At 40.3% G+C, this 23,077-nt stretch overlaps 1 protein-coding gene across 1 annotated transcript in view; it reads right to left on the bottom strand.

Moving 5' to 3' along the window:
- Positions 1-23,077, bottom strand: part of PHLPP1 (PH domain and leucine rich repeat protein phosphatase 1) — a 214,018-nt gene that overhangs the window by 3,590 nt on the left and 187,351 nt on the right. The window contains exons 13-16 of the mRNA XM_059041405.2: positions 16,027-16,157; positions 11,524-11,628; positions 4,018-4,212; positions 1,127-1,355 (exon numbers count right to left, since the gene is read on the bottom strand). Coding sequence (XP_058897388.1) covers positions 1,127-1,355; positions 4,018-4,212; positions 11,524-11,628; positions 16,027-16,157 — 660 coding nt within the window. The remainder of the gene's footprint in view (positions 1-1,126; positions 1,356-4,017; positions 4,213-11,523; positions 11,629-16,026; positions 16,158-23,077) is intronic.

Here is a 23,077-nt window from a genome sequence, read left to right on the forward strand (position 1 = left end):
CCCATCTGAGACCGTCTAGCATCCATTTTAATCCTCTCTGCTCTTAGAACAAGCAGGGAACTAGAATCTACAGGCGGCCTCCTTTGCCAGACCCTCGTGGTGGCTCCCGAGTCTCTATCTTTCTCACGGGCCTCGTCAAAGCCTACCGGGAGTCGCAGTCCTCTACTGAACTGCAAACGCTCACCGCCGTCTACCCGAGCTACACATGCTTCCAGGGGTTTTATGCACAAGACTGGACACCTCCCGGGGGCAGACGTGTGTCTCCGGGGATCACGTCTGTAGCCACATCACGTTTCAGGCGCGCAGCAGGCGACCCACCCTGGAGGATGAGCTAGTGAGCGGAGCACAATCCCTCCAGCCCCTTTCGGAAGCTGCGCTACAGGGACTCTCCTGCAATGAAGACTGGCACCAGTGTTTCTCAACAGCGGCGCTCGACATTCTGGGCCAAATCAGTCTTTGCTGAGGGGCTGTCCTGCGCACCGTGGGATGCTTGGCAGCATCCCTAGCTTCTACCTGCTACACGCCCCAAGCACTTCCGTTGTGACAACAACAGCGCCCTCGGACGTTAGCAAGTGTCCCGTTGCGGGGAAATGGCCCCTGGGTGAGAACCACTCCCTGCCTCACCCGAGTGGAGCAGGAGGCACGAACCAAAGTAACTACTAGTTACGTTTACACGGATACGCACACTAGCCTCGAACGACACGACAGATACACTGCTGTGCCCACTTTACGGAGGAGGAGTCTGAGGCTTCAAGGTTTAAAGGTCGTAGCCCGCAGGCAGCAGATCTAGGCCGGGAGGGCCAGCGGCGTGACTTCAGGGCTGGAGGCGTCAGCCCCCGCCGAAGTGCCTCCGAAGAGCGGCTGTGAGGCTGAGACGGTACCGAGGCACAGCCCTCGGTGCGGAGAGGCCGCCGGTAACCACCGTATCACTCTGTATATTACAATGTCTTCAGACACATCACACACAGAGTTTGCTTTGTGATACTCCGGATTTGGAATTTTAACTTTAAGCCAACTTCAGTGCTTAAAGAATGTTCTCTGGAGGGAAATGCTCCCTGGCTGATTCTGCCATGACCCTGGCCCTGCCCCCCCCACCCCCCCCCCGAGGAAAGTCGCTCTTCCTCACCTCCGTGACAATGGCCTTGTGCCGCCTGATTCTCTTCAGTTCTTCCTCACAGCTCATAACATATGATCTGGACAGAGGCAGCGGCTTCCCATTCCGACAGAGAACCGTTTGGCACTTGCCCACGTTAGCAGAGGTCAAGGTGAAGGGTCCTCCTGGGTCCACAGGGTCATGCTTGACATGACAAAGGACAGCAGCACCTCCAAGTTTCTGCCCAGCAGTTCCGAGCTTCCTGAAAAACGAAGAGACGGGGTAAAAACCCCCACACACCCGTCACATGTAGTTTTGCCAGACTGCACCGCTGGACGGGGCTAGGAGGAAAGAACTTGGGGCTCCACCAGGCCCCTTTCACCAAAGCAGGCACTGCTCAACTCAGGAAAAGAGCCTGTGGAATCTGACACACACACACACGCACGCACGCATGCACACACACATGCACACACACACACACGGAGCGGTGTCTGCTCACAACTGGGGCAGGTGTCACTTCACCACAAAAGACCCAAGGAGCTGCTGTGGCATCAAGGAGCCCTTATCCTGCTGCATCCAGCCTGCCGCTCCCGCATCGGCGTGCCCCAGAGACAGCGGGAACGACCGCTTCTTTCTTCATGCCCCTCTCTAAATCCCCTCTGCTCCCGAGAGAGGACAGCCGGAGTGACCACTTAACAGGAGCAGGTGTAAACACACTACACCCACTGACACTTCAGAATTACCTGACCACCCTCTCTCTTTATTGCGATGTTTGCTGGGACATGCTTTCAAGTACTGGACCATTCATGTTCTTGTCCTATACCGGGCAGACTTTCTAGATGAGTGATGTCTATTCTAGAATATTCACAGAAAGGACATTCTAGTAATGAAGCTCCAAAGTGCTTTTATTCACCATCAGTCCATACACGTATTGAATACACAAGACACCTGCAAGTTCCAACAATCAAAAGGAGCTAAGAACTCTTATCAGAAGCCCCACAGATGGCAGTGCCTCCCAGATGGATCCTGAGTGGTACAGAAGGTTAAGATGGACAGACTCCCCTGTTTACAAGGGCAGACCCTGTCTAGGTTAGGCAAGGGGCACCACCAGCGATGGAAACCAGGGCTGCCTCTTCATATAAATTAGGATGTCAGGCACAGAGAACATACAGTTCTCCTGAGGACTGAAAAGATCACCACCCACCCCATATCCTGTTAACCAATAGGGAAAATAAAAGGCAAGCAAATGACCTAGAGATGGGCTGTCAACCTGGGTCTCTAAACTCCAACTCCTGCACATCTACGACCAGACTGGACTTTAGGCCCTGCCAAGGCAGCACTGCTTTCCTCCTGTCAAAGGCACAATGATTCCTCCCAGCAAAGCCAGAATTAGGATGGTATTTGTGAGAAGTACAGCTAGTAATCAGAGTTTGACGTTCTTAGTTCTTAATTCTTATCCAGTGTTTGAGGGTCTATAGACCACGGGCTTCCCTGGTGGCACAGTGGTTGAGAGTCCGCCTGCCAATGCAGGGGACGCGGGTTCGTGCCCCGGTCCGGGAGGATCCCACATGCCGTGGAGCGGCTGGGCCCGTGAGCCATGGCCGCTGAGCCTGCGCGTCCGGAGCCTGTGCTCTGCAACGGGAGAGGCCACAACAGTGAGAGGCCCACGTACCGCAAAAAAAAGAAAAAAAAAATAGACCGCTTAGGAGTGTGTGAAGGGTGTGTGTCTGTGTGTTATGTGTGTCTGTCTGTATGAAATGTGTTTGCTTTTTTCCTAAAACAAGATGGTGGTCAACACAGAAAAGTAGATAGGTGTGTAGATAGATGTCCCTGTCTTATACCTTATGGCATTAAGGTACTTAGAACAATGACTAGTATATATTAAGGGCTCACGAAATATTAGCTGTTATCAGCATCAGTTACTAACTGCACATGCCCACTGAGAATCTGAAAGACAGGTGAGTCGAGCAGCAAAGAACCCCACTGGGCTTGCCTCTACTGAGCTCTTCCAGAGTATTCAAGACTTAGGGGAACTTTCAAGGCTTCTCTGGACCAGCATTCCTTAGCAGACACTTTTTCTACTCCTGTTGCAAAGATACTTCCTCTGGCAGATTATCAAGGCAGGGAAAAGGGAGAGAAAGAGAAAAGACAGTCATTGTTCCCATGACCTTTTAGAGCACTCTCCACTTCCCGGTCCCAAAAGAGCCAAGTGTTTGCAATACAATATTAATCGGCAGTTCCTTTACAACCTACAAAGCCTTTAAAGTGACAAAACGGCGAGCAATTCTTCGAATGTGGGAATGCTCATAACATGCAGCCCTCAGAGTTAGAAACAACATTCCATAACTTCCTCGGTGACCGGAAGCTCTAGGGAACGGCCTAGGATTCTACTGGTAACACTGTCTGAACATGTAATAAAGGGGGAAAATCAATATATGAAGAATGATTTAACTCCTGGCCTAAAATTTGACCATCTCAAGTTCTCAAAGGTTGGCACTTCTTGAATCAGTGACAGTGTTTCATAAGGGGGAACAAACCGAGATGGAAATAGTCCATTTCAGAGTAATCCACATGCCAGAAGGTCTAAAGAGCGTCTGGAGCTCACATGATTTGGGGTGAGGGGAGTGTGTCGTAAACAATCTAGTGAAAATCTGGAATCACGACAGGCCTATGCGACCAGTTCTAGGAGAAACTGAATTCCTGTCACTGACTCGGCCTCCAACAAAGTTGTCTGAACATCAGTGTGTCTCAAACAGAACACAGTCCAGCCCCGATACTTGGGCAAGACCAAATCGCCTGAATGCACCTTGAATAACGCATATTCAACAACAGGCTTTGAGCTTACTGGACACCTGTTTTTCTAACCAGATGGCAAACACTCAAAGAAGAGCAAGAAAACACAGGGCAGGTGCTCTAAGTTTTACCTTTGCATAACAATGAACGTATTGACCATGTATTCTTCTTCGTTTTTTGTTTTCTGCAGCTCTTCCGCCAAAATGTCACTCATGGTACACTGGAGAAGGTAGGGCACCTCCACATTCCGGTCTCCATCAAATACACCATACAGGGCCTCCCGGTTGTCACGGAAGTTATTCACCGACAGGGCTGCAACACACAACCTGCAAAACAAGAATGCTTTTGTGCTAAGTTGACTCATCTTTCCTTCTCCATGCCCAACCCAACTGTGTTTTTTTCAGATTTGCTTAATCCAGTCTTGTCTCTTTCTTCATGACTCCACATAGATTAAGAATAGGTAAACTAACCCCAGCTAATTTAGACCAACTAATTTCTGTGAGTGAAGAAAAATGATAAGCACATATTTATGCTTCATGGCTTTCCCCCACTGTTCTCTTCTGATGATTTTATTTTTAAATGGTAGTGAAAGAAAGACAGTAGGAGGCATGCATGGGAAATAACACCAGATTATGAATGCATATGTTCACATTCATTCACAAAACATTTATCAAGGAGAACTTCCACATGGAGCAAAAATGAAGTAACAACTAAAACACTAGGAAAAGTATATACTGGTGGGAGGAGAGCTGCACAGGGAGCTCTAGAGGCCTGCAGAGTCTCTCCACTTAATCAGACTGTTTCCAAGTAATTGTAACTGTGTCCCCAAAATTGTCCAAAATGAATAAAAGACTAGGGGAAATATTAAAAGCCAGGGCATCAGTAAGTGGTGAGATGCCTTCAAGCAGCCCATCACACAGGGGATTAGAGTCTTCAAAACAGAAGAGAGACAGACAGAAAAATGTTTTGAAGAATCAATGGATGGAAATATTTCAAATCTGATGAAAACTATAACCTACAGATACAAGAAGCTCAACAAACAGTAAGTAAAAGCAAGTAAAAAAACTTAACTGAGGCACATCAAAATCAAATTGCTGAAAACCAGGAAAGGTGGGGTTTGGGGAGTAGAGAACAACATATCCTACAGAGGAACAAAGGACAAATGACAGCAGAGCTCTCATCAGAAACAATGTAGAAGACAGCGGAGCAACATCTTTAAAGTACTGATAGGAAGAAACTGTCAACCTGGATTTCTAAACCAGTGAGAATAGCTTTCAAAAGTAAAGGTGCAAAAAAGACATTTTCAGGCGCACAAATAAAAGACAACCTACAAGAAATGTAAAAGGAACTACATGAAACAGAAGAAAATGATACTACCAGATGGAAATCTGGATAAAAGAATGAAGTGTATTGGAAATGACAAATAGGTGAGTAAATATAAACATTTTCTTTTTCTTATTTTAAAAATCACTTTAGAACAGTGGTTCTCAATGGGGGAAATTTTGCCCCCAGGAGACATTTTGGCTTGCAACGATTGGGAGTGGTGGTGATATTGGCATCTAGTGGGTAGAGGCCAGGGGTGCTGCTAAATATCCTACAATGCACAGGACACCCCCCCGCCTTCCCCTGCCCCACAACAACAAAGAATTATCTGGCTCAAAATTGTCAATAATACTGAAGTGGAGAAACACTACTTTAGAATAACTGCTTAAAGTAAAAATTATAACAATGTATTCTGGGGTTTATAACAAAAGTAGAAGTAAAACATATGACAACAAGAGCACAAAGACTAGGAGAGGGGAAATGGAAGTACACAATATAAGGTTCTTATATGTGAAATGATATATTACTTGAAGGTCAACTGTAATTAATAAGGTAAAGGTTATGCTATAAACCCTAAACAAACCACAAACACACAAGTAGAACTAATTAAGAATAAAGGAGATAAAATGGAATAAGAAATATTCAATCCAAAAGAATGAAGAAAAAGAGAAAGAGAGAATCAAGAACAGATGAGACAAGCAGAAAACAAATACTAGTAAATTGGCAGATTTAAACGTAACCATATCAATAATTTCATTAAATATAAAAATGGTCTAAATACCACCCAAAAAGACAGAAAGTATAAAAAAGCAAGATTTAACTAAATACTGCCTGTAAGAAATATACTTTAAATATAAAGAGACAGGGGCTTCCCTGGTGGCACAGTGGTTAAGAATCTGCCTGCCAATGCAGGGGACACGGGTTCGATCCCTGATCTGGGAAGATCCCACATGCCGTGGGGCAACTAAGCCCATGTGCCACAACTACTGAGCCTGTGCTCTACAGCCCGAGCTCTGCAACAAGAGAAGCCACCGCAATGAGAAACCCGCGCACCACAACAAAGAGTAGCCCCCACTCGCTGCAACTAGAGAAGCCCATGCAGCAATGAAGACACAACACAGCCTAAATAAATAAATAAACATACAAATAAATAAATGAAATACACTTACTGAAAAAAATATAGATTTATTAAAAAAATAAAGAGACAAATAGCTTAAAAGCAAAAGGATAAAAAATGATATTCAGTGGACCCTTGAACAATATGGGTTTAAGCTGTGCAGGTCCACTTATATGCTGATTTTTTTTCCTCTAAATACTACTACAGTACTACACAATCTGTGGTTAGTTAAATCTGCGGATGTGGAACCTCGGATACAAAGGGCTGAATGTAAAGTTACGCATGGATTTTTGACTGTGTTTTTTGACCCCCGTGTTGTTCAAGGGTCAACTATACTATGCTAAACACTAATCAAGAGAAAGCTGGAATAGCTACATTAATATCAGACAAAATATATTTCAGCACAAAGAATATTATAGAAACAAAGAGTCATTTCATAATGTTATAGGGGTCAGTTCGTCACAATGCTATAACATTCTAAATGTTTATGCACCTAATAACAGAGCTTGGAAATACATGAAGCAAAAACTGAGAGAACTACAAGGAGAAACAGATAAAACTATAGTTACAGTCTCTCAGTCACTGATGGAAAGGTAGACAGAAAATCAGTGAGGATATTTAAGACTTGAACAACATTATCAACCAACTTGATCTAAATGATACCCTACCCAAGATTTTTTCCAAATGCACACAGAGTATTTACCAAGATAAACCATATTCTGGCCCAGAAAATGTCTCAGTAAGTTTAAAGAATTCAACTGATTCAGAGTATGTCCTCTAACCATATTGGAAAAATTGCTTAGAAGGATATTTATCTAATAAATAATATTTATCTATTATTAGATATTATCTATATTTATCTAAATGCATAGAATATTAATACCTTAAGCCCAAATCAATGACCTAAACTTCTACGTTAAGAAGCTAGAAAATTAAGAGCAAAACAAACCCAAAGTGAGCAGAAAGGAAATAATAAAAATAAAAGCAGAAGTCAATGAAATAGAAAACAGAAAAACAACAGAAAAATCAATGAAACCAAAAGCTGGTTCTTTGAGAATATTAATAAAACTGATAAACCTCAAACCAATTTGATCAGGATAAACAGACAAATGACAAATATATCAGGAATGAGGGAGGGGAGAGACATCATCACTACAGATCCTATACACATTAAAAGGAAAATGATGGAATATTATGATCAAGTTTATGCCAATAAATTTGAAAACTAGATGAAAATGCATAAATTCTCTGAAAGACATAAATTACCAAAGTTCATTCAAGAAGAAAGAGATAATCCTATATTAAAGAAATTGTATGTTTAGTTATAAACCAAAGAAAATTCCAGGCCCAGATGGGATTTATTAGTAAATGCTACCAAACATTTAAGGAAGAAATAATATAAATTCCAAACTCTTCCAGAAAACTGAAGAAGAGGAAATACTCCTCAACTCATTCTATGAGGCCAGCATCACCCTGATACCAAAACCAGACATAGACACCACACGAAAAGAAAACTACAGGCTAATCTGTGAATACAGACGTGCTCAACAAATTACCAGAAAACCGAATTCAGCAGCTTATAAAAAAGGGTAACACATCATGAGCAAGGGGAATTTTTCCCGAAAATGCTGATACGATGTTTTAAAATCAATGTAATTCACTACCTCAACAGACTAAGAGAGAAAAAATATGATCATCTCAATGGATCAGAAAAAGCCCATGACAAAATCTGATACACATTATAAAAACTCTTAGCAAACTAGGAATAGAAGGGAACTTTCTAACTTGATAAAGGAAGTCTACAAAAACACCTTTAACATCATATTTAATTGTGAAAGATTACATTCTCAACAAAGAAGATACAGGTATGGATGATAAGCATGTGAAAAGATGATCAGCAATCATTAGTCACTAGGGGAATAAACATTAAAACCACAGTGAAATATCACTATTAGAATGACCCAAACCACTACCACCACTGCCACACCACCTGATCTTATAAGTACTGGTGAGGATGTGGAGGAACGAGAAGTCTCACTCATTGCTGCTGGGAGTGCAAAATGGTACGGCCACCTGGGGAAAGAGTTTGGCAGTTTCTTATAAAATTAAATATATACTTATCATAACAACTCTCAAGCAATCCTTCTCATAGGTATTCACCCAAGAGAGATGCCAACATTTGTTCACCCAAAAATCTGTATGCAGGTTTATATGTTTATGGGATTTTTATTTGTATTTGCTAAAAAATAGAAACAATCTAAATAATTTATCCTTCAAGTTGCGTATGGATAAACAAACCGTAACATATTCATGCAATGGAATAATACTCTGCAGTAACAAGGAACAAATTGCCAACACATGCAACATCACAAATGAATCTAAAATGCATGATGCTAAGTGAAAGAAGCTAGACTGAGAAGGCTATATACTGTATAATTCCATTTATATGACACTCTAGAAAAGGCAAAACTAATGGAACAAAAAATAGATCAGGAGTTGCCAGGGGCTGGGAGGGGGGAGAAGAAATTGCAACAGAGGGGCATGGAGGAATTTTGAGGAACTGTTCTATAATTTGATTGTAATGGTGATTACACAATTACCATCACCGAGCAGAACTCAGGCTCTTTCATCAAACCTTGCAGAGCTGTATACTAAACAGGGTGAATTTTGTTGAATATAAATTATACCTTCTTACTGTATATAAAGTAATGAAAAGAAAAAAGTTATTAAGCACCTAATATGTATCATGGCTAGGTAACAGCGGTATGAACCTGAAAATATAATTCTTGATCCTAAGGAGTTTGGGGATAAGTAACAATAGTAATAATCATTATCATTAATGATAATAAGAACTAACATTTAAACAGAGTTTACTATATGGCACATGTTATTCTAAGTTCTTCACGTATGTAATCAGTGGATCCTTATAATAACCCTATAAAGACAAGTAGTATTTTTGATGAGGAAAGTAAGCTAAAGAGAGATTGAGTAACTGCTCAAGGTCATATAGCAAAAAAGTACAGAGCCCAGATTCAAAGCCAGGAAATCTGGTTCTTACCTCAGTACTTTGAAATTCTTGCCTCCATTTATTAAAGAAAAAAAAAGTCATCCCTAGTTATATGACAAATAGTGGCAAAGTAAAATTTAATTATATAATATTAAATCATCTTATAATTCTGTCTTCCTCTGTAAGCTCCCCTTGCTAGAAAGAATGGGGCAAGGGGTATGAAAAAAATAACATGTTTTAAAAGTACAGTAGTGATTTTTCTTTTCCGCCAAAGCTTCCTGTTTGTTTTTTAGTCTGAAGAAGAACCTAAATTATAGGATTGCAGCTCCCTGCTTGGATTTTCCCAAAGGATCTGAAATGACCTGATAGGGAGGCAACACAGCACCAGTACCCATAGGGGAAAGTGGGAGGGAGAGAAGAGAAGAGATGTCTATTGAGATTTGGGGGCAGGGACAACTGCAGTTCTCTCCTTCCTTCAAAGCAGCAAGCTCCTTGCATATATATCTACTTTATCCACAATTCAAAAAGAAAACTCTTGAGAAACTTCTGCTGGCAAAACCAAAGAGTAAAAAAGCAAGGGAATATAAAGTGAGGGCCAGGGATGGCATGGGACTTCTGAGGTGCTGGTAATGTTCTATTTTTCGATCTAGGTGCTGGTTCACTTAAGGACAATCCATCGAGTTGTATGCTTACCGTTTATCTTACACTTCAATATAGCAAAAAAATGTTTTAAAAGGAATTGTGGAAGGAGGAATTATGAAGGAAAAGATACCTAACTGGTCACTGCTTCATTAATATATATGAGTAGATAATACATTTTAATATCCAGAGAGGTTTAAAAACCAATCTTGGAGTTCACATCAGTGTTCTGGAATTAGAGAGCAGTTTCACATACTGGTGTTTATAAGTAAGACAGAAGATCTTTTAATCTAAAAAAAGAAAGATCTCTAGGAAGGAACTTTGACTGCTCTAAAGAATGTATAGTTTCTTCCTCTCTCCCCCAAATACAATGATATACAGTGCAAAGTACATAGAAATAAGCAGTCAGAGACCAGACACAACTGGTTATTCTGCCTTTTTTGGGGGGGCAAATGGAACAGAGACGTTGAAATGGGGGCTACGTCTTCTCTAATATGCCAAAGCACACTCTCAGGGAAAGAGGACAGGGTCAGTGAGTCAGACGCACAATGCGAGTTCATTCTGTTTTCTGACCCGAGGGAAAGCAGTCAGCGTGGCAACCACAATTCCACCTTTTATTTTCCATGAAGGGTATTCCAGGCAGTCGGTTCTCAATCCCTGATGCTCACTAGAATCACCTGGGGGAGATTTTAAAGCATTCTGATTTAACGGGCCTAGGCTGGAAAAATGGTCTCTAAAGTTCCTCACCTGACTGATTCTAATGGGCGCCCAGGGTTGAATGCTGTTAGCTATTATGGGATCCTCCTCCACTTCCTGTTCTTCCCCGGCTCTCAATATTTTGTGTTCTTACACCTTAGCTAATTAAATTATGACCTTTCTAATTTATAGGATCCTTTGCTTTTCTAGTACTGATTATCAGCACTCCTTCATAAAAAGCAGGCAAGCCTGAAGAGCTGGATTACAATTCTCAAGATATCAACATCTGCATCTGAGACAGGGAAGGTTGGTGAAAATAGGGAAGAAAGAGAAATTAAGCTGGACAAGACCTGATGGCAAGACAAGCAGCTGACATTACAGGGAAAGGACATCAAACTCCCGACAAGCTAATTTAGCCTGTGAAAAACCGCTCCACAGAAACAGTGACTGTCAGTGACATAAGGGATCTCGAATATGGACAAACAAGGCTACTTCTACTCCTTTAATGCCATCCCTGTTTTGCTTGGTAAACAGGCTTCAGAGAAAGATAAAGGGGCTTTTCAAAAGAGCAGGGATGCATTTCAATACTTATGCCTTCTCCAAACACTGGAGTCTCACATAGATATAATGTGTCAGTTACACCGTATCCTAGCAACATCCTCACAAAGAGAGAGTATGTGATGCCAAGCAGGGCTTAGCCTAATGTTCCAGCGTAAGTCATGAGGTGGCCTCACTCTGGGGAAACATGCTGAAATAAATGTGACACAGGGAAAGTGTGTGCTAGCACCGGGCTTCTACCCCACTAAAGCAGGGAGGCAGGCGGCGGTTCTCACTCCAAAGTTTCACCCCACTTACTTGTTTTTCACCCCTGAAGCTTCGGTGTAGCCATGGCTCCATACAGCTGGGGCTCCAGATGCATCGCCTCCCGAAGGCTGATCAATCTTGAAACAGCGGATATTACTAACCAGAGAAACAGAGGGGCCAGGAGTCATTAAAACAGAACATGTGCAAATTGCTACCTTTACCTGAGAAATGAAAAACACCTAAGCACTCTGTACTTACCATTTGTGTTTAATGTGTCTGAAATATTTATCAGCAACAAGAACTAGCTACCCATCATAATGAAAACAAAGGGGCATATATACCGAGCATGAAAATTAGTTTTATCAGCAACAAATGTTGGTTATTAGGCACTTTCACTTTCACACACACACACACACACACACACACACACACACACACACACACACACACATACCACCCCTACATGGCTACTCTCTCCTGGGGATGAAAGGGACAGCTCCCAGCCTTGGCATGAGAAAAGAAACTTTGACTATGAAGTAAGGTGTATTCTCACAACATGAAGCCCAGATTTGAAAAGAATGAAACTCAAGCCACAACTGTACTGTGTTTGGATCATGTGAGAGAATTCTGCAACACTCATCCTCAAATCCAGTATCTGCCCACATCACCCCTTCAAATATTTTACAAATCTTACTGGGGACTTGCTATCCCCCTGAAGCTTCCAATTCTTTCCTCACCTGCACAACCATGCTGAGACCAATATCATAAAATGATGAAGTAAATGAGGGGTATTCGATAAATAACACATTAACTACATATAAATAAGCTGGGAGACAAATTCTTATCTCACCTCGGCTCTCATATGCTAGAACTGGTCCAAAAGGACCCAAAACAGAAATATTAAAAGAGTAAACCTTCAAATGCAGTTCATTACAAACCAGCCTACTGGAAAGCATTCAGTGCTCACAAACAGGAAGTCAGACAGATGTGAAGCAGGTTTTTAAAAGGCCGCCTACCACATGGTGCGATAAATCCCTATTTGTAAATTGCCACTAGTTTTTCCCCCGCTGCTTAAACAAGAGAAACAGAATTATGTATAATCTCTTAACACCTAAACAATTTTGTCCTGAGCCCAAGAATTTAAATTATCTGTTGGCATTCATTAACTCCAAAATATAATAAATACTGAATGCCTTTCCTAAGAACCATTCAACTCAGAAGTAAATCAATATCTAATACTACTCACTTTATTCTAGAAATATTTGGTGGCAATTTCTTTGAAATTTAAAAATATTTCATTAAAGAAAAGTTTCTACTCTTAATTACCAGAAAACATTCACCTTTTCCTTTATCCTAAAAAAGCTGAAAAACATAAAAATCATAGGTAGTGTCAACAGAAAATCTCAAAATCAAATACCTCATTTTACAGCAGGGAGATATATCCTCCTTTCAAACCCATCAATAAAAGGTGTCTTTAAAAAGATAGTCTGCTGTTGTTTGCTTTCCATATGACCTGGTACCAAATTTTATCCACGTACAATGGTAAGCAATGCAGTGGGTTTCTTAAGGCATACCTTAAGGTTCTCCATACATTTTTCCTACCTCCCTGAGTTCTGGAGCAAAATGGAAGACTCCTTTCTAAAGACGTTTATACTTTTTACAGAACAGGGAGCCTTCAAAGAAATAATTCCATTTCCTAGCCTGATTATTAAAGAAAAAAGTAATCCTTAAACTCCCGCATAATCCTGTCTAGTGAAGCAGCAATCTCTCATTTCCGCCAAGCTGAACAGTGCGACTGAGCAGCCATCTGAAGTGACCTGGATGTTGACTCTGGTACATCTTGAAATTAGTCTGAGGGAATCTGGGAGCCGGAGCTCAGTCACACGGAAGAGTCTCCATATGGATTAACTCGGCCTCATGTAGAACAAATAGGCCAACCCTCTAAAAGAGCAAGTAATACATTAGATGTGGAAACTCTCCCAAGTTATCAAGAAGCCACAACCTTCTAGATATTAAACAGAGGGTAACGTTTTTACCTAAGAGTGTTATGATTTCACTGTCCGTAACTAATTTTTTTAAAAATCTGAGAGCACACATGTGCTTCACTGTAGTAGCTCTGGCCACTCCAGTAACATATGTCCTTTGGTAGAGAATTTTAAGAGATACTGTCTTATGCCTATATAATAATGGGGTCATTCTATTTTATATATATGGTTTTGCATCTTTTTTCTAATTACATCATGAACATTTCTCCATGTCATTTTATATTCATCCTAAATTTAATGCGAAATATCCTGATGACTATCTCTGTACCTAAAATAAATACCATATCTCTGATTTTTAGAATAAATTTTTACCACAGAAAACCTTGGTCTAAGTATATGAATACTTTTAAAAGCTTGATTCACAGGGCCAAAGCTTTTTAAAAAAGTTATATCGATTTACAACCCTCCATCAACACCAATTTGAGGGGGAAAAAATGTTACCATTTAAATATTTTATTTAATATTTCCTTGATATACTAATAAGGCTGAATATGATCTTTTCATGCAACTATCCATACTTTGTTTATTAAATGTTAATGTCCTTCACTTACTTTCTGCTTGAGTACTTATCACTACTGACTCATAAGAACGTTTTCTATTAAGAATATTAATGCTTTTATTTTTCTTAGTTTTTGCCAGTGTTTCTTCTCAGTTTGTCATTTGCCTTTTAGATTTACCTTTGATAGCTTTGGGAATAGATAGCTAAAACTTTTATGTAAAAAAGTATTTTTATATAAAAATATACATAACATAAATATCAAAACCACTCTACACATATTGACTTCTTTTGTGAGTTCCCCCACCACCTTTTCTGGCCTAAAAAGTCCTTTTCTGGTTTGTAAATATATCCATATGATTTCTTCTTACTTTTAAAAATTATTTCATTTTATGTATTTAACTCTTTAATTTAGCTGGAATTTATTTTGGTGTGCAATAAAAATTCAATTCTCCAAACAGCTACTTCCATTTATTAACAGATTTTTATATAATTATTTTTATCATAAAATTATGTCATATTTGTAAAAACTCAAAAAGTTACCCGTTATAAAGATGCAATATGTTTTGCTAATCCATGTATTCTTAGTTCTGGAAGTCCCTTAGAGAGTGTGTAGGCCATCCTCCCTAAGAGATGAGAAAACTAAGGTTTGGACACACTGAGGGATTTGAGCCACGGCTTTACATACTGATACACAGTGGAGAGCGCCTAGGTCCCTGTGGCTTCCTGAGGACACTGTACTTAGGCAATATTCTTCAACTAATTTCTCATTAAGTACTTAAAATATCAACAAACAGGCACTAATTAAGCCAATTCCAACCGGGAATCACCTTAGGTAATTTTCAAATTTTGATTTGTACTAAAGCCTAGGATAATAATAATGGATCACCAATATTACTCTTCTTTTCAAAATTCTTCTCCTTTTCAGTTTTTTCAAAGATATTGGAAGATGGCTTTCAGCAACAGATATTACAACAGGGTTTACGCACAGATGGCATACACGATGTCTAATGTGTGTCGATGTCTAGGACTGTTACTTTAAGATACACTGCAAAAAATTCTGAAAATTCAGAAAAATTTAAAGAAGTAAAGACCATCCATAATTATATTACCCAGAGAACAGTATCATTTTAACATTGTTTTATATTCTTTTAGGAATTTGCTAGTTGTGCATGTGCACACACACACGCACCCAAATGCACACAAATTTATGTTACAAAAAGTGGGATTACACCATACAAATTTCTTTGTAAACTTTCTTTTCACCTAACATCATATGCAGAGATCTTTCAAGTTAGTAATATAACTCCACATCATTGTTTTTAGTAGTTGTATAATATTCATTATGTGAAACATAATTTAATTTTATTGATATTTAGAGTTCTGTGATGAACATTGTTATAAAGACATCTTTTCTAACAAGGTTAACTTTAATGTTTTACATAGTGAACTCCATCCAACCTGTTACTCTCCATCAACAGAAAACATGAGACAGTACCAATGAGCTCTCTTCCCAAAACAGGAAGACAACTTAGCAGGATCTAACTACCCCACTCTCCCAGTTTTGTTTAAATAACCTGAAGTTTAGTTCCAAATTGTTCATTTACCCCACATTATGAATCTCTTGCAAAAACCCTTTGTAACAATTGCATTAAGCATCACACCATATTATTCATAACTGAGATGTACATTTACTTCTTGGTTGTTCACTGCTCTCTCCTGTGTCTTTAAATCCCCTTTTCCTCTTTGTTTTCATTATTCTCATCTCTTTTTGTCTGGACACTTTCTCAAAAACTTTCTGAAAGGACACGGGTATCCAATTATTTGAAAATTTTTTTGGCCATTCGTCCATTTTGGTCAACTACAGACTCACAAATGACTTCACTTCAAATGTATGCAGACAGACCTAACAAGTCAACAGATGCTTCATACTCCATTTAATGTTTTGACTAAGTGATAAATGTCATTTTCAGTGAAGAGCGATGGGGCTGCAGCGCTTCACAAAATACTTACTTCAGCAGCTCCAGGGTTTTGTGATCGAGGGCAAGTCGGGGGTTTCCAGTCAGGTCTAGTTCTTGCAGTTTTGGAGGCAGGTTTTCTGGTAAAGTGACTTCGCTTAGCTCATTACAGCTCAGGTCCACGCACTGAAGGAACAAGTGGAAACACGAGGAGATGGCCTGGAGGAGTTGTTCGGGTAGTTCTATGCTCCTACGCGTTGCAGGAAAATCAGTGTGACCATTCATTGTACTATGATGGCCAAATGCAGAAACGACGTTTGTCTGCTATTCTGCCATAAACGTTTAAAGCAGACTTTGCTCAATGTAATTAAAATTTTACTTTCTTTGAATAACACAAATTCCATGTTCTTTATACTCCCCAGCGTCATCCTTTTCAGTTCACCTCTACATTTAAAAATTAAGCATTAACTGAAAAAGCCTAAAGAGCGTGTCTCACTCACATGGTTCACAATATCTCCGCACTTGCTGTGGCCGTGAGGGTTACAGTTACAACATCAGGATGCAACTTAAAAGGGCTTGTCTTTGGTTTTTAAAACAAACCAAAAAACACGCAAAATGAGAAGGCAGGGAACGAATATTCAAAATGGGAAGACAATTCAAAAGACGCTAAATAAGAAAGTGGCGAAAGACTAGCAGGTGGGCCTGCCTACTATATGCACGGGAAAAAGGCAGGAGTCAAATATAGATCCTGCGCTCCAGGCATCCAATACCTGGACTCTCCAACAGCCCTGCCTAATCTCACCTGGAAAACTGCCACAAAAAGGGTCAGCATATTGATTAGAGCAAAAATTATGTGTTACCCGTGAATGGGAATAACACCACCTTTCTTGCAAAATGTAAGGCTTAGATGAGCTAAGTCCCAAAAGGAGGTGCTGCATTTCTGTTACGGGAGTGGGGACCAGGGTAGAAGAAGGATCACATGCACCAGAGAGAACAGTTGGCAGTTTTTCTGATAAGAGAATGTGGAACCAACAATTTGGCACAATGGGGAGAAAGCATTCAGTTATCTGGCGTTTGAGCTGCTGCCTTATTATAATTTTTAAAATGCCTAAAGAGCATATTAAAAATCTTAAGGTGGACTGAAAGGCAAATTATATCCAAGAATTTCAGTCTTAAAAGTGGATAAGTTCATCTTTATCTGGAAAATTTTTTAAAGAACTTAAATCTATTATGGATTGGGGAGGGGTAGAGACTGGGTAAAATGAAAACCTCTATTTTTGGAGAAATAGATTCTCAGTTGAATTCAAACAATACAATGTTTCCACACAAATTGTTTCATACCCTTGCTCTGAAACAGTAGCAATGATATATTGTAAATTTTTTTTATTATGAGAGCATTATAACCACATTATAAAAAGTTGGAGATTAGAAAACGTACCGTTAAATTTAACATCTGAACACAACCAGTGTTTGAATTCTATTTTTGTTTCTTTTAGCCTTATTATTAATATAAAAACCTTTTAAAACCCATAAATGTAGGTGCAATTTCATTACATTTCACTTATTCTGTATCTTCACTCCCAATACCTTTTATAGTCTTAATACATTCAACAGAAGTACAAGAATTCACTTAACCTAAATGTTAATAACAGGGACATGGTCATCTCCTTTTTTTGTTTTTCCAAATATAAATAATGGTTGCATGAATAGCCAACTGGACTTTAATGACACCTTGATAATACTGGTTCATAATGGGCTATTCTGGCAGTATGGTCAGTATACATCAGTACAGATACAACAACACATGGTGTCAATACAATCTCCTGGCAGTGATGAAACATGAGCTTAAGGGCTGACAGGTGTGGGAAACACAGAACGTTAAGTGGTTGACACACACGGATTCAGAGGTCAGAGCATGCACTACGGGGAAAGAGTAAAGACATTTTAGAACACTACTGAGTACTTTGAAATCGGTGAGCAATGTTTTTTAATGTTACCTCTAAAGATTTAAACTTTCACAGTTCTGTAGACGTAAAATTGTTCATTCTTTAAATTACCAAATTATAAAATGAGTTCAATAGGGTATATTTGTTTGTAAAGATACCGTTGGTGATGGTAACGCAGATCTTAGGAGATGGTGCTTACGCACTAGCCCAGCCCAGGCCCATTTCGTCACCGAGTCTTTAATTCACAGCGGTCAGTTCCCGTAGTCCTGTCCTGACCCACATCAGGTTTTCCCTGGAGGATTACGATGGCGTCCAAACTTTGCTTTCGGTCTCACTTCCCTCTGATGCACTCCCCACAATGCTGTCAGGGTGATCCTCTGATGTGGCTTGTTCTATCACATCACACTCCAGCTTCAGTTTTTCTGTCGCCCCCTACTACCCTTCAATCTGCCACCAAAGTCCTCAGCATGTCAACTAAGGCCTTCACCCCACCTTTCACCACCTGCTTCCTCACACTCTATATTCAGCTGCGTCAAAGTTAACTCTTGCACGTGTCATGTTCTCATTTGTCTGTGCCTTTGCACGTGCTATTCTCTGTGAATGGAACTCTTCAAGCTATCCTTGCCTTCTACCTGGTAATCTGCCTTATTCTTTTAAGACTCAACGCCACTACAATGTCACTCGATTCCACTACAGCCCCTGTTTCAATTAGATGTCCCTTGTTATAAGTATCTGCTTATTTATTTCTTTCACTAGACCATGAGATCCTAGAGAGAAGGGACTGCTTCTTCTCCTCCTATATCCGAAGTGCAGTGCACTACAAAGAATAGAAGCTTGATAGACGCCTTCACCGAAAGGAGGAACAAATAAACAATCGATTGCCTGGCACTTGGTAAACAATTATTTGTTGAATGAATAAATGAATGGATCTTATAAGAAGGTTCTTCAGTAATTAAATCTCTTAGGATGGGAACTGAGATACACATGTTTAGGTTAAATTCAGTCTAGAATAAGCAGCACTGCAAAGCAATTGATACTTTTTTTTTTTTTTTTGCAGTACATGGGCCTCTCACTGCTGTGGCCTCTCCCGTTGCGGAGCACAGGCTCCGGACGTGTAGGCTCAGCGGCCATGGCTCACGGGCCCAGCCGCTCCGCGGCATGTGGGATCTTCCCGGACCGGGGCACGAACCCGTGTCCCCTGCATCGGCAGGTAGGCTCTCAACCACTGCGCCACCAGGTAAGCCCTGATACGTTTTTAAATGCTATTGTTTCTGCGTGAGAAGGAAACTCTTTAAGGGCAGATAAGCAGAGAAACACCTTTATATAGTTCTGCACATTGAAGGAGGTTTATTCCTAAAAATTACAGGACACTGGTACTTGGTGCCAATCTACTGGTGTTAACACAGATAGTGAGTGCTTTACTTACAAGTACTATTTCCTATTCTTTTAATAGTCCTCAACAAACACTTGTTGACTGAATAATTGTAACGGCGACCACTAAGAAAATAGAAAATTTGGAAGTGAGACCTGAGAAAAAAAAATAGTACCCACATATCCTATGTTGTTTAATGTATGTATTTATATTTAACGCACTAAAATTTTCTTGGAAATACATTGTTAAATAGAATGTTGAATCTAAAACGTTATCATCCCTTCTTTCAGGCCCTCTAGGACATAGCTAACAAAAATCACTCTGCTGTAATACAAAACTCTGGTAAGAATACTCAAAAACAGAATTATCCAACCCTCAGAAAAAGTAAGATAACGCATAGTTGAGGAGGAACTCATGATTTAGAGGAAATGACTGCTAATACAATTAGATATGAGTATAGGAAAATAATCAGTGTATCTTAAAGGGAATACAGTGTGATGTATAGTTCAAGTGTAATGATCACAAAAGTTGTAATATGTTAATTATGATGATTCCTCACAAAACATTACTAAAGAAATAAGCATATCAATTTTCACAGCCGTGTTTTATTCATTATCTGCCAAATAATTGCCTGGCTGCCCCGAATCAGCAACTTAACAGAACTCGTGAGCTCTGAGGTTCTGCAACCCCCTTGCTTCTTCCTTCTTCAGACCACAGCTAGGCCCCCACGCGGCTCAGCCGTGCTGCTCAACAGCTCTGACAGCTCCAAATGGCAGGGCTCCCACTCACCTTCTGCACTCCCTAGTCCTCACAAGGTGAAAGCCGCTGATGTATAACATGTTCCGCCTCCGAACAGGTTCACTAATTTCCATTTTGAAGTCAAAAGAAGCAAATACATCCAAGTATTCAATCAAAATAACATTTATTTAGCATCTACTAAATGGCAGACAATAAGCCAGAAATCAGGGAGCTCGAGAGAGATGGCAGACACAGTCCCCACCCCGAGGAACTCCCAGGCTGAAGGGGAAAATAAACACCACTACCTACCTCCAGCTGCTATGATCAACGATGTGTACGAGTGTGCGTGGCTGTGACAGTGAATGGGCAGCTACTGAGACCACAGAGAGGGCTCTCCAGGAGGGGATTTTTGTGAAGAATCAAAATTAAAGATAAAGAGGCAGATGGGAACAGGAGGGCATCTAGCAAGCGCTGACAGCACGTGCACCAGGCAGGAGACAGAGTGATGCATGGTTTACCAGGACACGGAGCAAAAGAGTGGTTGGAGACGGTCGGGCCTGAGAGCAGAAGATGAGGCTGGAGAGGCAGGTAGGGGCCGAACGGGGAGCTACAGATTGTGTCTCACGCTGAAGTCGTCTATACCACCTCCCTCTCTCAGAGTTCTATAGGAACCCGAACATTTTAGCTTTAGAGCAAAATACATGTACACACATGTGTAGTATTTCTCATTATATAACTTTAAGTCAAATTCTCTTTTAACACTTAAACTACTACATATTCTTGATGTTGCAAAAGGCTAAGTCATCATCACTGTAGGATGTTCACACATCTAAGTAAACCTATTAACTAAGAGAGCCAGCCTGAACCTTTTACTTTAAACACAGACCCTAAAGCCAAGGTTGAAGTTCCATTTTTCTATGTAAGTGTATTTGTCTATAATTATTCAGGAATGTATTTAAACCTCCCCACCTTTTAGGAAGTTGCAGAAGAAGAACTTTAATTTGTACAGACTCTTCCTTTTAAATTTATATACAGTATCTGTGATTCTTCTCAACTGGATTTTAGATTTAGGAAACCTTATCGGCAACTACTTGACAAAAATGACAATCAGGGTAAAACTTTGTTTTAAAAAAATCCTCGATCCATCAAATAGCATTCCATTCCTCCAAACAGCAAATCTCCTTAAACACCAAAATAAATTATTTATAAAATCTGACTTTAAGAAAATGCATCCTATATAAACTACGCAATTCCTTTACATCATTACCTCATAAAATTGGCTATGTGTACCCTTGGGGAAACTCAGTGGTAGATCACAAAGATACAGGACGCCTGGTCCATGCTTCGGGGGTGGGGGGGGGCTTCAGTGTTACTCAAAGACTATGGAGAGGAAGAGCCTTTACTTTTACATTAAAACTAAAAGAAATGGTAAACAGTAGAACACAAAATTAGCATGTAATTTTAGATCAAAAAGGAGACTTCAAATAAATTTATAGATGATTCCAGGCTGTATTCCAGATTTGGGGGCATATGAGCTCACTTCTCTTTTTCCTTACCAGTAGAAGACTTTGAAGAGCAGGATAGTGACCACTTCACAGTCAACTTCTCTGAGGACTCACAGTCACAAGTGCTCCTTTCTCCAGGAGCATCTCTAAAGGGATACTTTAAATATGCATGAGCTCACAGAGGACCAGTTGTTTATCTGTATGTACACATAACCCACTTCATAAGATGCATGCAGTATTTCATTGTAAACGGCATGGCTTTGTATTTAAAAGGGCTGCTGAAATAATTTTTAAAACTAGAGTTAAAAAAACAAACTAATTAGTCTGAGTTAATAAATTATCCCAACATTGAAAGACAGGGACTATGCAGTCCTAGCTTCCTGCTGGTGAGTTGCTAGTGAGGCAGGGAGAAAAGTGGCTTAAATGGCCATGTCCTGGTAGATCCTGCTTCATTCCTTTCTCCTTAGTTCTTGTCCCAAACAGGAATGGATGCCAGATTCCCCAAATGTTAGAAGAATTCCTAAATAACCATTACCCAGACTCCAGGATCATAATGACAATTGCTCCTGCTTCCTGGTTTTTGGATACTGCAGTTCCTAGATGACCTTTTAAGTCTAGTAGGTCAACCGCTCTACCAAACTGACATCTAACTGGTCCCTGATCTGTCTTTATTTCCATTATCCTACTTTCCAAAGAATTAATGCCTTTTCTTTCATCCATTCTGACCTAGCTGTTTCCCCATGTTCTTTGTGTTCTATGACTGAGCTGGTTCTCTCGCTCTCATCTCATTTTAGAAACAACAACATGGCTTGATTCCAAGGGAAATTCAACTTCCTGTAGCCATTGTTCTCAAGAGTGTGGCATATTAAAAATACTTCATACTCCATGAAGTGAAATAACAGTCCTAAAGATGAAGTCACTCAACTTATCCAAGTGGTTTATTACTGCATAGCACAAACATGAAAATAACCTTCTGAAGAGAATTTGAAACATTTTAAAAGATGCTGTTCACCCAGTAATCAGAATCAGGACACCACAGGGAAATGGAAAATTTGACAAAAGTTGCTGATATATGGTGTTTAAATTTCAAATTTCATTCACTGTATGTGTCACACATTTCTTTCATCTGCTTAAACCACACTTCAAAAAAGGTAGGACTATGTCCCTAATTGGAAGTAACTCAACTAAGAGCTTTGGTGTTGTTGCAAAACCCCTACATGATCAACGAGACTGTGATGTGGTTTGGTGAAGGGCCCCTGAGGAAGAGAAACCAAGTGCCACACCTGCAGCCACCTCTGCTTTTCAGGTTCATCAGTTCTAGCAGCCTACGTGAGGACCTCGGCCTGGGACCAGCCAAGCTAAGTGTGGCTTATGTGGTGACTCTAGGATTAAGTTATCCTCTCTAGCTGATTGAGAGCTGATCCATATCCAGAGGGAGGTCTGTCTATTTTAGAATCAGAACAGAACATGACCTGCTCCAGGAACACAGGACTGGTGGTGGGGTTTGGAAGACTAATTTGAAAGTGCTAAACAAAGGTGAGGACA

The sequence above is a fragment of the Kogia breviceps genome, chromosome 15 (assembly GCF_026419965.1).
Source record: "Kogia breviceps isolate mKogBre1 chromosome 15, mKogBre1 haplotype 1, whole genome shotgun sequence".
NCBI lineage: Eukaryota > Metazoa > Chordata > Mammalia > Artiodactyla > Physeteridae > Kogia > Kogia breviceps.